The following is a 17,197-nucleotide window of genomic DNA, read 5'->3' as shown; positions in this document are numbered from 1 at the left end:
TGTAGATGAGTATCTACTAACATAGAAGTACCCAGCTATGGGTTTTCATAGAAAAATTCATTTCATTATTGTGCTTTTTTCTTAACTACTATGATATAAAGTCAGTTTTTATTACTTTCTCATCCTGATATAATAGCAGCATGTGAATGAGGAGGAAAGTATCTGCGAAGTTTTCTGAAGTTTGATAATTATTAGAATTATGGATTCCAACTAATACACAAATACACAAGAAATACATTAATGATTTTTTTTTCTTTAATGATATTATCTTGCTGTAACATAAAAAAGGAAAGGTTCTCGAAAGTTTGCAGTAGTTCATAGTTACGCTAGAAGCAAATATACTTATTGTGTATATTCTAGAAGTAGATTAGTCAATAAACAAGTATATTTAAATTGCAGTTACTTCCCACCTACTATATCATGACTCATGATAACCAACTTGCCTTCTGTGCTCCCAGAGTTTATTAGGTCTTTTCTCCAGATGTTCAATCAATGCTTCAGTCCATGACTCAGCAGTTGCCATACAATCCACACTTTCACAGCCTGAACCACTGATTGAGCCAGCTGGAGGGTGAGCCTTTCCTAATACAGGGATCCAGTGCCTCATGATGCTTGTACAGTTTGCCCATCACAATACAGGTTGACCCTAAAAGAACTGATGACTGGTTCATCGTTGAGGTTCATGCTCTCTCACGGGCCTCTGGCTCGATGGAGGCATGCAGTTGTTTGGTGCAGATCCATCAGTCCCACGTAGGTCATCACCAGGTGTTGTTCTCAATCTCATGGTAACACTGGAGCATTTCAATGACATTTTGCTCTTTCTCGTAATCCCAGAGACTCCAAAGACTCACAGGGAGTATGTTTCAGAGGTACCAAGAGGGAGAGGTCTGCCCTCCATGGTAAGATAGAGAGGCCGTATTCCTGTCCTGGGTCAACACTTAGTTGGCATTATGTATGTCCCGGCCACCTATAGCACACCCTTTGGCCAGATATCTGTAATTGTGTAACTATCTCAGGTACCATACTTGTGATCCTGATCTTCCACAGGGACATGATGAAGGTCCCTTTAGCGATGAAGGCCAGAGAGTAACGACCACAATGTCAGTAGGCCATGTACCGGTTATTGGAGGAACTACCAACCCTCTCACCTCCAGTAATTACCCAAGGAGCAAGTAGGCCACACCGCTTTGATCTTGATTTTTGCAACTTCCAGGGCCATTCGATTCTATAAGTACTAGGATCTAGATTCTGAGGAGCAGGCAGCAGAATCACAGAATCACAGAATTGTAGGGGTTGGAAGGGACCTCAAGAGAACATCTAGTCCAACCCCGTCGCCAAAGCAAGCTCCCTAGAGCAGGTTGCACAGGTAGGCACCCAGGCGGGTCTTGAGCATCTCCAGAGAAGGGGACTCTCGTCCGCTTAATTCTCTTCACGGCATCTCCAGGCAACCTGTTCCAGTGTTCCGCCACCCTTATAATGAAGAAGTTCTCATTCATATTTGTGCAGAAGTATGCATGTTTGTGGCCATTTCCCCTGTCCTGTCACTGCAGAGAAGAGTCTGGACTTGTCCCTTTGCCTCCCGCACCTTTGATATTTATAGATGTTGATCAGATCCCCTCTGAGTCTTCTTTTTTCAAGGCTGAACAGACCCAAGTCTCTCAGAGAGAGACATCAAGAGAGGTGTTCCAAGCGCTTTATCATCTTCATAGCCCTCTACTGGATTCTTCTCAGGAGATCCTTCTTTTTTGTACCAGGGAACCCATAGCTGAACACAATAGTCCAGGTGAGGCCTGACCAGGGCAGAGTAGCATTCTTGGCTACCAGAGCACACTGTTGGCTCATGGCCAATATGTACCCAGGTCCCTTTTCTTGGAGTTCCCCCCCAGCAGGTCATCCCCCAGCTTATACCAGTGCATGCCTCCCTAGGTGCAAGACTCTACACTTGCTCTTGTTAAACCTCATCTGGTTCCTTTCTGTCCAGATCTTGCTGAATGGCAGCACGGCTTTCCAGTGTCAGCCTTTCCTCCCAGCTTTGTATCATCAGCAAACTTGCTGTGGGTGGACTCTATCCCATCATCAATGTCATAGATGAAGCTGTTGAACAGGGAAAGACCAAGCAGCTACCCCTGAGGAATACTGTTAAGTACATACAGGACTCCAACTTGACTTTGTACCACTGATCACAACTCTCTGAGCTCTGCCAGTCAGCCAATTCTCAACCCACCTCACCATCCACTTATCTATTCCAAACTTTCTCAACTTTGTTATAAGAATGCTGTAGGAGAAAGTGTCAAATGACTTGCTGAAATAAAGGTAGACTACCCCCATCCACCCGGCCAGTAATGACATAATAGAAGGCTACCAGGTTGGCCAAGCACAACCTCCCCCGGTGAACCCATCAGGAGTACCTGATAACTCTTTTCTTCCAACTGTCTGGAGAAAGCATCCAGAACCAGCTGTTCCATCACTTTTTCAGGTATGGAGGTGAAATTGACTGGCTGTAGTTACCCAGATCCTTCTCACACTTTTTGAAGACCGGAGCGACACTGGATATCCTCCAGTCTTCAGGCACCTCTCCCATTTTAAGAGATCTCTCAGAGATGATAGCGGTTCAGCAATCGCCTCTGCTAATTCCCTCATCAAATGTGGATGCATCCCATCAGGGCCCATGGATTTATGTACACTGATGTTGCATAGACACTCTCAAAACATCTCCTCCCTCACCAAAGGGGAGTTTCTCACTTTCCCCCACTGTTCAGGTGTCCTGAGGGGGAGTTCCCACCTTGAAGATGGGTAGAAGTAAAGAAGGCATTCAGTATTTCCATCTTCTCGGCATCCCCCATTGCCAGAATACTACCCTCATTTAGTAGGGGATACAAATTTTCCCTAGTCTTTCTTTCAGTGTACACATACTTTAAAAAACTTATTATCCTTTCTCCTCTTTGCCAAATCCAAGGTTATTGCCAATACCAATTTGGGGTCTTACCTGATTGTGAGTGATCAATATTTGGATCATAAGGAGGGAGGCCGAAGTCTTCTGAAGCATCTTTAGAGCACTGGGTCTGCCATCCCTAGGTCTTTCGTTTAGGTCCTTCAGGTTTTCATGCAATCTCTTTATCCACCCCTTCTGGGACACCCACTTCAGAGCTGCCTTACCGTTGCCATTATAACGTTCAATGTGGCCTGTTCCCATTGGATTATATGGCACATGAAATCACTATTCAATGTTGTTCTTTTCTGCCCAATGTTGTACCATCATACCTGTGAAGTGTGTACTACAGTCACTCTGTAGATCTGCAGTCTCATATGCTGCCATTAACATAGTTAACGCCTTGAGCTATCATAGGCCTGGTTTGCTTTTGTTACTAGATAGGCCTACATCATTCCACTTGCCTTGTCAATGCAAGTTAATGAATATCTGTCCCACTCAGATGTGGGTGAGGACCTATATAAACAACTTGCCACCTTTGGAGAGTGTTATGTCCTCTGGCAAGGTGGGCAGTTGTCTCTGACACGGGATTTGGTCTCATTCACGAGCAAGCATCAGAATCATGACATTTCTGGATCATTATGGACAGCCCCCATACTTAAGCTGTTATCCACATCGTCTTCTGTTCAGCACTGTTGCAGCTTCTGGGGTAGCCAGTGGGCAGTGTTCTCAGGAGAGTTCTCAGTCCACCATCCTTGATCCTGTGTGTCTGAAGCTTCACCATTTTCCAGTGACTGTAAGGGGTGATGTCGAGAAACATAGTAGACGCATACAGTTCTGTGTTTAACCATATTCCATATGTCCAACCACATCTCCTTGCCCCAGATCAGTCAGGCATGGATGGTCCAGTCTTGGGTGGCCCACTGTGCATTCCAAAAGAGTGAGTCCCCAGTATACAGCCTAACGATCTGTGTAGATGTTCAGTTGGCTGTCACCAGGTTCCCTGGCAATAGCCATCCACACAGGGTTTGCAACTCTGCCCAACTGGCTGCTCTATCTATCCCCTTCTTCAAACCATATGATGTCAGTGGAGGGAATGTACACCACTGTTCTCCACTTGCTCAGGTTACCTTTGCTGGACCCTACCATATACCAGGCATCTTCAGGAATGGGATATTTCCCTTCCTGAATGGGACACTTTTCTGGTGGAGAGACCAAAATCTCTTCTGGTGTGTCACTGGACAAAGGGTTTTCTGAAGTTCTTCCTTCAACAGTGGTGAAGACCGACTGCCCCTTTGACAGTGGGTGACTATGTTCCATATTCTGAGCATGGGCCACCGCCACCCAGTAGTGGGTTAGATATTATACCCACCCCTGAATTGGCAATGTTATTTTTACCATGATATTAGCTGTTTGAGTTATTGATTCTTCCAACTGCAATGCTGTCAGTAGTTTACAGGCCACTTCAGGCCAGTTCCTTAACAAATAGGCAGGGGGACACACAGACTTATGTCCAGGGAAAGGGAAAAGGGAAAAATGGGAAAGAGCAGGGAAATGAGCCTAAAAACAAGACAGTGTCAAAGATTTGAAGAGAAGTCATTTACTAAATAAGAAATCAGAATGCAAAATAACACAATATAGTACAATATAATTGGAATTGAAGCTAATAAATCAACTAAAATGAGAGTGTCCGAAAACAGAAGACCTTACTCTAACTCTGAAGGTGAGATGGCTAGGGAGCACACACAACAGCTGTGATGATCAAAAAGAGAAAGAGAAGGATCTTGTTATTTACCTACAGTTTTATCTTTCCCTCTGAGTGTAAAACAGAAAAACGCAAAGTAACACATAGTCCTCTGTGGTACATAGTTCTCATCTGAGACAGGTATACCTGGAACTATCAACAACCCATGGAACTGGAGCATTAAGTCTTTAGCTCCCAGTATACTACATTATGTTGTGATGTGGAATAATGGTAATAAAAAAAATCATAAAACCATGACAAATTCACAATAGGTATCCAATAACTATTTTTCAATCATACTATATCTCTCCTGCTCTATGCCAGTCTGAAAACCAAAATCCAATTGGGATTTGAGTGGAAGTCTGGCATTGCAACAGGCCCCAGCCAAAGCCATCCTCAGTGACATGAACATCCAATTCATCTGGGAGGGTAGGATCCAACACAATACAATGCCTAGGCAATTTTGACTGTTGGAAACCTCATGTTCCATTCTCCCCAGTCAAATAGTTGGCCCTTTTTTGTGATCTCAGCAGCTGTGTTAAATGAGGTATAAGGGAATGCCAATATCCCAATATATTTAAGGTAATAGTATGTTGTCTGAACCCATTGATCTATCCTGATCCTATCATTGAACTAATCTGGGAACAACCATGGAGCTCTTATCAGTCCTATCCAAGGATCATCATTCTAAAATAGCATTCTAGGAACTCAAACACAATAGGTTTTACACACTGAGCAGATTTGTTCCTTGCCTATAGGAACTCCAAGCTCACTTCTGCACATTGTTTCCTAATAAAGGGATATTGCTCTTTCCACGAACTGTACTGTAGAGTGACAAATGCAGAAGAAATGAGCATTTCCCTCCTGACTGTCTTTTCCAAATGGACCGTAATGCTTCCCCACAGCTGAAATCCTGGAACTTTAAAAGAAACTCTGCATATTTTTTTCCTCATCCACTAGGCTTGTTGCTTGGTCATAGAAGGAGATCAGGCTGATCAAGCATGACTGTTGACAGCGCCACACTGGCTAGACCTGATATCTTGGCAGTCCCACACATGCTGCATGATATCACTTAAGACTATCTGTATGACCTTCCCCAGACCAAGGTAAGGCAGACAGGCTTGTAGTTCCCAGGATCCTTCTTCTGACACTCCTTGTAGAACGGCATCACATTAGCAAGTCTATAGTAATCTGGGGCCTGCTTGGTTGATCAGGACTATTGTAAATGGTGGATAGGATCTTGGCGAGCACTTCCACTAGCTTCTTCAGTGTTCCCAGGTGGAACTCATCTGTCCACATGGACATTTGTGAGTCTATGTGGAGTAACAGGTAGATGTTCCCTTCTGACTTGTAGGAGATTAAGTTCCCTGTTACTATCTTACAGCTCACATTGCTTTAACTCCTAGATGTAACTGATCTGCATGTTAGAGACAGAAATAAAAAGGGAATTGAGAGCATCAACTTTTCCTCATTCCCAATGATAATGGGAATGTAGCTGCCACAGCTAGCAAAGTATGTAGATTCTCCTTTATCCTCCTCTTGCTGTTAACATACTTGTAGAATTATTTTTTAACATCTCTAAAAGTAGTGACAAGAATAATTTCTAGCCTTTCTAATGTTCCCTTTCATATCCTAGCAAAATATATGATTATTGATTTTCCCAGTGATACTTTGTCTGGTATCAAAAAAACTTTCAGAAGCAGTTTCGCTGGTTCATAGGACTAATTGTTGTAGTTGGCAGGAAAAGTATCTAGAATCCTAAACTAGATACACATCACTTTCATTTGTGCTTGTAAAGACTTACATACAGCAACAAGCCACTGTAATAACAAATGGTTTTCATTGTTATGTCTGTCGCATATAGTCTCTGCTGCATGGCTGTGAGACATAAAGGATGACAGCTTTTGTATTTCAGGCCCATTATAAATGATGCCTTTTGCTCCCATATCCTTAAGTCATGCAGGGCTACATTCCATTGGTTTCTGCTTAAATCTTTGTACCAAGACCATTAATTCGGCAAGCCATGATATGAATGGTGGATTCATCAGGTGGCCTGTCCTCAAATTTTACTCCTAGTAATTTTACTCTAGTCTCAGTTGAAATGTTTCCACTTGGGTTACTATCCATCAAATTTTCAGCTGTTCCAGTGGTATCACTCTCTAGTTGAATCTTTTTGGTGGTCTAGTTTCCATTTTCTTCTTAATCTACTTTTTTTTTGTTTGTTTGTTTTATTTTGTATCCTAAGGGTTCCATTGTTCTGGGTTCCGACTATCTCTTCTAAATACATAGTCCTTATTCATTCATAGTCCTTATTTATTCATTTCTACCTGTTGTTTTGGCATGTTGCCCCACTAACTGTAAGTCTGTTCTCTAGTAGTTTAGTTTGAGCAAGTAACATCTCATGTTCTTCTCCTATGTCTTCTTCTGAGGATTGGTAGAAACTTAGTGGCAGTAACAGAGGCCACACTACTATTGAAGCAGTGAGCTACTTTTGTTTGTAAACCTTCCTGGACACATTAAGTAAAAAATTAGAAAACTACGATTGTGTTCTAGATACAGTCAATGCATTCCTTAGTATTCTAATTGCTAAACAATCACAAGATGAATTTGCATTTACATGTGAGGGCAAGCAGTGGATCATTCAAGTCTACTCCAAGAGAATGTACATCTATCAACCTTTTGTCACAAACTGATAGCACATGATTTGGTGATGTGGAATAAACATGATAAATTATATAAAATATAATTAAATATATCAATGACCAAAGCTTTTATGGTCAGCTTCTATGGATATGCTTGAGCAGGCAGTGGGCTCATTATTGGCCTACCTGCAAGTGTGAGTTGTTAACACACAAGAAATCCAAAGGCTCAGATTGTGCAGTCAGTAATTCCGTATGTATTTATATATATGTATGTGTTTGTACTTAATGCTTGTTAATTATTGTTTATATCTATATATGTATATATATTAAGCATGATGCAATGATGTTACATAAGGGGTGGAATGTCATGGTTTTGTGTTCTTTGTTATATTGGTGATATTAGACATCATAACATCATGTAGTGCATTTGGAGTTAAAGAGTTAGTGCTCCAGTTCCGTGGATTATCGATAGGCACTGATATGCCTGTTTAAGAAGAGAAGAACTACATTCCCCAGAGGACTGTGCGATGCTTTGCATTTTTGTTTTTCCGCTTAGAGGGGAAGATAAAAACTGTCTGCAGTTATGGGACCTTCTCTCTTCCCTTTGGAATCAAGCTCACCAGAGGGTGTTTGTTTCATTAGCCTCAATTCCAATTATATTGTATTATATTGTGTTATTTTACTTTCTGACATCTTATTTGGTCTTATTTAGCTTTCCTTCTCAGATCATTGACGCTGTCTTGTTCCTAGGCCCATCTCCCTTTTATTCCCCTTCTCCCTTCTTCTTCCCCACGGTGTGGGCCCATGGGTCCCCTGTCTCAGTAAGTACCCTGTCACGGTACAGAGTCAAACTAGCCCACAAACCGTTGACAGTACCTGAGATAGTTATACAACTGTCAATGTCAGACCAGAAGGTGTGGTATAGAAGTTTTGGACATGCCCTTGTCCAAGCAGAAATTTTGACCCAGAACTGAAATACAGTGTGTATTACATAGTGCCTCTTTTAGTACAGATCGAACATTTACTTTACACCCACTGAGATCTGCAGCCTACAAGACCACCAGTAGGAGCAGCATCACAAAACTCTGATGTGCTACAATGCCACTGAAGAACTGTCATTCCATTCTGTCTTTTGGCGACATTTGGTGATGGATGTTTTAACTGACTGCCCTAGAATGGACACTGCAACAGCTGCAAGGTTTACACATATAGATGGCTGAATTTTCAGACTTATTTTTTATTCTATCGTGACAAAAATTATTGATTTAATTTTGTAATTGAAATGTATGAATATATTCAATCACTGTTCATGCCGTGAAGAGGTAGATTATAGGGGAACTGTTATGTCATGGCCTGAATTGATGATTGAACACCTGGTGAAGAGGGGTTGCTGGCCCAGGAAGGTCAGTTGCAAACAATTTACCCTCACTTTCCCTGTGACTGAAAGGGGTGGAACCAGGGTCCTGGTCTCATTTAGTCTCCGAAGGGAGAATGTCTTCTGGACGAAGATCCCCTCTTGAAAAGAAGTAGTCTACAACCAGAGAATCTCCCCATCAGCTGTGTCAGTCAGCCTTTTTCCTATTTAATATTATTGGTTTTCTGAATGATACTTTGCCTTGTATAACAAAGAACAATACAGAAGCAGTTTTGCTGCTTCCCAGGACCAACACTAATAGTTGTCCCTGAACTAATAATGTCCCTATAGAGGCAGTGGACTTCCCACTGAGAAGTGTCCTGACAATTGTTGGAGTCACCTATGACAATTATCTCGCTTTTATTCTTGGTAGAAGAAATGTTGAGGCATGGAAGTGGCTGAGTTGACATAGAAAACCTTCTGGAAGGACATTCTTCAGTATCCTCACTTATCTGTTCTTCACAAATATTCAGTGATCTACTTAAGCAATTCCTTTCCAAAGAACATTTATAGTTATCTTCCCTTCTTACCCATGCTGTTTCTTGTCTTTGTAGAAGTACGCTTCAAAATTTCATGCACCTATGGAAAAGAATAATAGTGATACAACCTGAATATTTTCTTTTGACATTATCTTAATCATGAAGTGATAAATTACAACTTAAAAGTTAGAGACTTCTGTTGCAGTTACTAGTTCAACCCTCTCAATGATACAGCAATTCATACCACTTGATTTTCTGACACTAATGTAGAGGCTGTGTTCTGCTGCATCACATCCTTATGAACATATTAGAAGTGTAAGGAGTTCAGGTATAATGAGTAGTAATAAACTACAGATAATCACAAAATAATCCAACACTCAAAAACAAACAAACAAAAAAAGATTTGGAAGTAGCTGCACATAGAATTAATCAGTATATTAACTGTATCTATGAAGCCAAAGTGTATATAGCAAGCATAGTGTGCTAAGTAAAGTTGTATACCGTCCATAAATAGTAATCCTGCCTCAATAACCTGCTGGAGACTAAGCAAGATGTCAGGAACACGATAAGTCTTCCGTTAAAAACTGCCAGAGCAAGTAAAGTATTATAGGACTGTAATGAAGGTATTTTCATGGAAGAAGATCTGATTAAACAACAGGAAGTAGGTCTTCATGGCAACTTTTAAAAATGGACTTGAGTCAGCTGTACATCCTTCCTACTCCCACCAAGCTATACAGACTACTGTGTCGCTTTAACAGAGCATTTCTTACATATTTAGTAGCTATATAGATATAATTGCTTACTGCTTTATAGAATAAGAAAAAATGAATAAAATGATGGAATTAGCTGAGTAGTCAACACTATTAAATCTCATTCAGCACAAGAAGTCAGTTATATGTTGCTTCTGCTTACTTACTATTCGACTGCGGGTAGCATTGTCAAAAAATGTTTCTTCATCTCTGATATCATACCTAAAAATGTTAAGAGAAAAAAATCAGGTATGTTTTCAGAAGTAAGACAATAATACATCTGTATTTAGAATTAACTTTAAATTTTTAAAGGAAAAGAAGAAGAAATGATACTGTGCGTTATACTGTTATCTGTTATTTAGAATTCTACCTAGATTGCAGTAATGGTGGGCACAAAAAGTACATAAATATTAACTAAAGTAAAATGCCTTTCTTTTAAGGATACCATCTATTGTGTTTACACAAATAAATATTTTAATATTTTATTCATAACTTTCTCTAAATCATATACAATTATGTGACAGTTTCAGCTTGCCTAATTGAGATGCTTACTACTCTCCTCCAGGTCAATATTTTACTCGCGTTAAAATTCTTCTGGAATCATCACTTGTGGAATTAGCCTTCTTAGTTTATTCCCCTCAATCACATTTTTTAATATTTTGTATTAGTACAAATTTTCAGAGAGAAGAATAAATAATATGGTGATACATTTTATTTTTACTTAATTTAATTTTTCATACATAAATACAAGGAACATAAAAGCAAAAAAAAAAAAAAAAAAGGGAAATATTTAACATCAGACTGGTCCCAGAAGTATTATTCTGAGTGAAAGTGACAAGAATTTCTTATCTTCATTTTGATAGCTAAGTTTTAATTGTGTAGTTGTTTTGGAAATACGGCATTGAATTTATTTCTATGGAAACTACATAAGATACAAAGAGAACAAAAACACTATTTGATAGAAAATATTCGTAGATACAAAGCACTATTTTCCAAGATAGACACCACTATTTACATCTTTTTGCCAGCAATGAACACGAGCCTGCATGCTGAATTTGTAAAAATTTACCTGGCCGACCAGAACATATTTTGTGTTTTATGTTGCTGTTGCCTTTGCTGAAATAAGCCACCCATCACAACAAAGTTTATAACAAACTTAGTAAGTGTATAACAAACTTTGAAAAAAGCTTATTCCTCAGAATTACAAGAAATGTTGCAATCTTACCGAATTTCTTCTTTTTGATTGAAAATCTCTTTTAATTCATCATTTAGTTATTTCAGGTTTTTTTCTAGCTTTATACATTGTTCTATACAATTTAAGATACTCACAAATAAATTTTCTCTCTGGAAAATGGGTAACACAGTCTTTTCATTTTGATATCATCTTGTGGCACCCGGGGTTGCAGAGGTTCAGTCAATTTGCACCATATTTTACTTAACTTTTTGACTACGCCCCCTTCTTCTTTGATTTCATACGTCTGAGTAAATAAAATATAGTGTATGAGCATGACTTCCAGAAATGCACTAAAATGAAAAAACAGTTACTTTTACAGTTTCACAGTTTCAGCTCTAATGACACAAGCTTTCAGAAATGCACTAAAATGAAAAAACTGTTGCTTTTACAGTTTCACAGTGTCAGCTCTAATGACACAAGCTTCTTCCAGAAGAAAACTCAGTATTGAATTTCAATATAAGAAAAACCCTTACTCAGTTTAGAGCTGCAACGGTATGATAGAAAAGAAGATCAATTATTTTGACTTCGTAACAGTAAATGGAAATAGGGAGGCCGACAAAGCAAGAAAGTTAAGCACTGCCAATTATATTGCTTAGAGTAAATATGTTATTTCTGAGTAATACTAGTGTGGTATAACAACACACACATACATATAAATGCCATTAAAAATGAAGATGACTGACTTGTGTCTTTATGGACAGGACATAGATTTCATTGGTTCAAATTGATTCATTGGGGAATATAGCCTCCCGTAAATATGGAAGTAATTTTTTTCCTGAAATACAAATAGCCTTACCTCATGTAAATGGTATTTTCATTCTCATTTCAAATTGGAATGATATTAAACGACTTAAGCACCTTAAGTCTTCATAATTTCTAGTCCTCTACCATACGCACATTCTATACATTTTTCAAGTGTTGTATTTCCAAGAAGTCTATTCTTGGAAACTTAGACATTCTTAAACTGAAAGTATTCTTTGGAATTTATTTTTTTCTTTGAAGTTGTTATACATATAATTATATTAGATATATCTAATATGTTCCAGTGTGATGTATTCTCATTCATGAAAATCAAAGAATCTTAGAATGCCCTGAATTGCAAAGAACCTCGAAGATCATTTAGTTTCCATTTAGTGGACAAGGCTGCCTAGAGCCACATCCAGACTTGTTTGAATGCCTCCAGGGATGGGGCATCCACACCTCTCTGGACAACCTGCTCCAGCTCATCACCACCTTCTGAGAGAAAATCTTTATCCTTATATCTAAGCGAAGTCTCCCTTGCCTTAGTTTAAAACCATTCCCCCTTGTCCTGTCACTATGGACACATGTAAACAGTCATTCTCCTTTCTGTTTATATGCTCCCTTCAAGTACTGGAAAGCCACAATGAGGTCTCTCCAGAGCCTTCTCTTCTATAAGCTAAACAAGCCCAGTTCCCTCAGCTTTTCTTCATAGGAGAGATGCTGCAACCCTCTGATTGTTCTGATTGGTCCTTCTCTAGTCCTGTTCCAAGAGCTCTGCGTCCTTCTTGTTTTGAGGGACCCAGCCCTGAATACAGTACTCCAGATGGGGCCTCACAAGGAACAATCACCTCCCTCTCCCTGCTGGCCACCCTTTTTTTTTAATGCAACATAGGATATAGTTAGCTCTCTGGGCTGCAAATTCACTCTGTTGGCTTGTGTCCAGCTTCTCAACCACCAGGACCAAAAAGTCTTTCTCCATAGGCCTGCTCTCAAGGAGCACTTCCCCCAGTCTGTAGTAATACCTGGGATTGCTTCATCCCCGTGCAATACCTTGCGCTTGGCCTTGTTCATTAGAGTCATGTGGTCCCACTTCTCCAGTCTGTCCAGGTCATGAGGGATCCATTACAAAAGTAACATTTCACTCATGTACAAGATTATACATGCAGTTGTATTTGCTCAGAAAACACCTTTTTACTAGAATGTCATATGTCCTGAAGAATGTTTTAAATATTTCTTTGATACCAACTTACCATGTTTAGAATGAATATTTTCCACTGAAAATGCTTTATTTGTTGTTGGATTGGATGTTTGTGTAAAATGTAAAAAAAAAATTTTCTTCTGTTGTTACTCTCTGATTTTTTCATTTTTTAATGCTAATTTCTGAAATACAAGATTTCATTTTTCCATGTTTTTTTTCCCTCCATGGGGAGTTAATCTCCATACTGTTTTTGAATGCAAAAATCTTACAATAACAGAATTTTCATGCCATTTAATTGGTAATATTTAATTTCTGCAACTGAGAAAAAGTAAGCATAAAACCAGAAAGTTCAATTCATAGTAGCTGTCCAAAGTAGTTCAGGGAGGGGTTAATAATATAGAATATGCAAGACTAGTTCGGCAAATCTGTGACAGTGACAGTAAAACTCAAAGATGCCTACAATCTCTAATGAGTGAATACAACTGATATCTGGTAATAAGTGATAACTGGTAATAATCAAAACACTATGGACAAGCCTTCACTATCATAACGTACTGCAGATCACCTTTGAACAAAGTTCCTTGACTAAATTCTGAATAGCGATTGCCTTCTGAGCAATACCTTCTCCTTTGAATATTGTACCTCTAAAGGCTTCAAAACATTTATGTTTCTGATCAGTCTTCATCCAGACATAAAACAAGTTGATAGAAAATGGAAGATATTTACCTTTTTAGTGGGCATTTTTATTTTAAGGAGTTCTGCTTCTCGACTAAGCACTTGCCAAGTTGCATGAATACGGACAAAGTTCAATCCTTGGCTCTTATTCTGAAATATGTAGTGAAAATAATGAATTTCAGAATTATTATAAACAGAATATAGTAATCAGATTTCAACCAATGTTCTATCTATTTAGTGTATATAAATTTTAAGAACTTCATATAGACACTATTCATTTGCTAATCATTCAATGCTGCTCCCTGATTGAGGGGGAGGAAGTTCTAAACAATTGCAATATTTAGCTCTCATTTCACTTACTGCTGCAAGATGAACCACAAAGATGTTTTAAGTTAACATTTCTGCAATGTAATTATCACAGAATCATAGCGGTTGGAAGAGACCTCAAGAGATCGAGTCCAACCCCCCTGCCAAAACAGGTTCCCTACACACCAGGTCACATAGGTAGGCGTCCAGGCAGGTCTTGAATATCTCCAGAGAAGGAGACTCTACAACGCACATGGGCAGCCTGTGTCAGTTCAACGTCACCCTCACCGTAAAGTTCTTGAGCACATTTGTACGGAACCTCCTATGCTTCAGTTTCTGAACGTTTCCCCTTGTCCTGTCTCCACACACTGCTGAAAAGTCTGGCCTCACCATTTTGACCCTAACACTTGTACTTGTAAACCTGGATCAGGTTCCCCTTTCAGTCATCTTTTGGCAAGGCTAAAGAGACCCAGTTCATTTAGCCTTCCTTCATACAAGAGATCCTTCACCATCTTTGTGGCCCTGCACTGGACTCTTTCCAAGAGATCCCTGTCTTTTTTGTTCTGGGGAGCCCAGAACTGGACACAGTGAAGAGTCACTAAAGATCATGGGCATGACAGGTTCCCTTTTGCCATCTATTTCTTTTTCTACTTTTTTCATGTAAAAGCAGTTACAGTTAGAGCAGAACATGTAGCATGTACATGTAATGCTTGTGATTCTCCTACTGGGTAACAGTAAACCAGGGAAAGAATAAAGACAGACCATGCCCTGATGAAGGTATCTCGTGCAACATGTGGCCATTGTCCATTAGGCACCAAGTGTCATGCAGGACACAATTTACTCCCTCTTACCTCAACATCTTTCTCGATCTCCAGTCCTGCTGCCATCAGATTGCATTCATACTCTTCCCTCTGCAGTTTTTTTTCCTCTTCCAGGGTGTACAGTGGGTCTAGCTCAATCACATGAGCCTCCTGAGGGGCATTCTGGCCATTGTTTGGTTGGAGCTTGAGGCAGCCCTTTCCAGTCTCTCCATTTGCAACAATGGCCTTCGAGGATGCCTGGTGTATTGGCCCTAGTGATCTGGCCCCATGCTGATGCTGGGTGAGGCGTTTTCGGTAGTGATAGACTAAAACGTAGTCAACCCTTCTCTTGCTATCCCTGAAGTGCTTGCCATTCATGGAGTCCATGGCGTCTCCTTGGGTCCCATCCAAGTAGTTATTGATAGTCTGGGGAGGAATTACATAGATGGAAAACCAAAAAGTCCAAGGAGAAGCCAGACCTAGGTCTGAATTTACACAAGTAGTTTCAAGCACAAGTTGAGCAAAGTAAAAACTGGAGATTTAGAATACATAGCTATAAACTAGTACTCTATAGTTTAGATTAAATCATATTGAGATCCTTTGTCTGCAATGAAACAAGGGTGCCTAAATTAAGAATCTTTTTCTTGCTCCTTGGAATGTACAGGAGAGCTGCTCCTCTGATGTACTGGTATGGACAGGTATGTATGCACTGTTTCTTTGGCCTACATATAAACAGGACATAAGAAATTACGCTGGCATTTAAAAATGGCGTTGAAGTTTGGGAAAAAAGGGTCACATTACAGTTAATGATGTAGAAAAGGATGAACTGTGGAGAAAGGTTGGGCAGTGAAGGTAAGCAGACAAATCTGTGCAGGAAGGAAAATAAGAAAGTGATTCAATGTAGAACAAGAAAACATTCCTCCAAGGAAGAGCTGGACACAAATTATCTGGCAAATACCAGGGATTAAATATAATACAGTTGAAGTGTATTTTAATAGGAGAACAGTATCTGATCGAAAGGAAATCAATGATGAAAACCGTCAAGAATGCCTATGTTCTCTTCATCCGCTGCTGTGAACTGTCTCTGCCACCTTGTCCCCACTGTCCAAATGCTGGCATGTAACTACTTCTATATCACCCCACTCCTGTACAGACAGCTAATCTGTTGAACACTGACATTAGATTTTAGATATTAACTTCAAATTCTTTCACTGAGGTAGTTTGTATATTTTCCAACATTTTTACCAACCACCAAATCCAGCTCAATGCTGTATTTTAAACCCCTCATCTAACTTTCTACAGAGTCACTCGTTGCAGTGACAAAAGCCCTTCAGGGACTGGAGGACATGAAAGCAAATAAATAATATTACACATAATTTTACACATATAATATTATTCAAATCAATCAACCCATAACCTGAATCCAGTTATTTATGCCTCACATAGGTGTCAGTACAAGAAAAATTTTGATAAGTACTAATTAAAAAAAATTTTCTCTCCCCTACGTTCCCTTCTATTGCTTGTTCTGGTAGAACTTAAGCATACTTTTTGCAGTTTTCTCATTTGTTAGGACAACATGAATAATTCAAGACGTTATATAAACGTGGATATTGCTAATATCAATCAAAATCTTGACTTTCATTGTTTCTCTTCACAACTGAAATTCCCACAGAGTAGATTTCAGTCACCATACTTCTATATATTTTTATTTATATCTAATCCCTTCTTTCCTGAAATTATCAACAAATAATCTGTTCCACTTACTTAAGTGAACTTAAGTGTATTGCACTAATACAGTCCCTTTAAGTACATATAAACTTGCACACAGGAATTCATTCTGATGGAATATAAAAGTACTTAGGAGATAATTTATTGCAAATCCACATGTCTTAGATTCATTTTCATAAAGTACTCACAGGCAGTCCACGCAAGCTTTCTGAATCCATCTCTGCCACAGTGAAGAAAAATATGTTCCAGATTATTAATGTCCCTTCCAGAGAGTTTCACACAATAAACACAGAAGTGAGAATGTCACCACTGCCCAGTTACTGGCACAAAGCAATCCTTAGCTGTACCTAGAGAAGATGAACTCTAAGCCTTCTTTCCTCCCTTACGGGCAAGTGCAGGCAGAAATGATTCTCAAAAGCAAAATACAGAAGGAACAAAGAAGTTGGAGAACAGAGAAAGTCGCTAACAGGTTTTGGTTTTTGTTACCTGTGTGCACCCAGCTGCCACACCCAGATCACCATAGCAACATTAGGTGTTGTTGGAGTAACACAAAATGAA

The 17,197-nt window shown here is 39.4% G+C and overlaps 1 protein-coding gene across 1 annotated transcript in view; it reads right to left on the bottom strand.

The window, feature by feature from the left end:
• ANO2 (anoctamin 2) overlaps positions 1 to 16,976 on the bottom strand; it is a 149,782-nt gene extending 132,806 nt beyond the window's left edge. The window contains exons 1-6 of the mRNA XM_065742388.1: positions 16,828 to 16,976; positions 14,963 to 15,337; positions 13,857 to 13,955; positions 11,287 to 11,435; positions 10,125 to 10,179; positions 9,260 to 9,308 (exon numbers count right to left, since the gene is read on the bottom strand). Of these exons, the coding sequence (XP_065598460.1) occupies positions 9,260 to 9,308; positions 10,125 to 10,179; positions 11,287 to 11,435; positions 13,857 to 13,955; positions 14,963 to 15,337; positions 16,828 to 16,857 (757 nt within the window). The 5' untranslated portion in view covers positions 16,858 to 16,976. The remainder of the gene's footprint in view (positions 1 to 9,259; positions 9,309 to 10,124; positions 10,180 to 11,286; positions 11,436 to 13,856; positions 13,956 to 14,962; positions 15,338 to 16,827) is intronic.
• Between the last annotated feature and the right edge of the window lie 221 nt (positions 16,977 to 17,197).

The sequence above is a fragment of the Cyrtonyx montezumae genome, unplaced genomic scaffold (assembly GCF_038088225.1).
Source record: "Cyrtonyx montezumae isolate F1298 unplaced genomic scaffold, pur_monq_1.0 scaffold_3, whole genome shotgun sequence".
Taxonomy (NCBI): Eukaryota; Metazoa; Chordata; class Aves; order Galliformes; family Odontophoridae; genus Cyrtonyx; species Cyrtonyx montezumae.
Note: the sequence above shows the minus strand (reverse complement) of the source record. Positions and strands in the feature narration are given on the sequence as shown.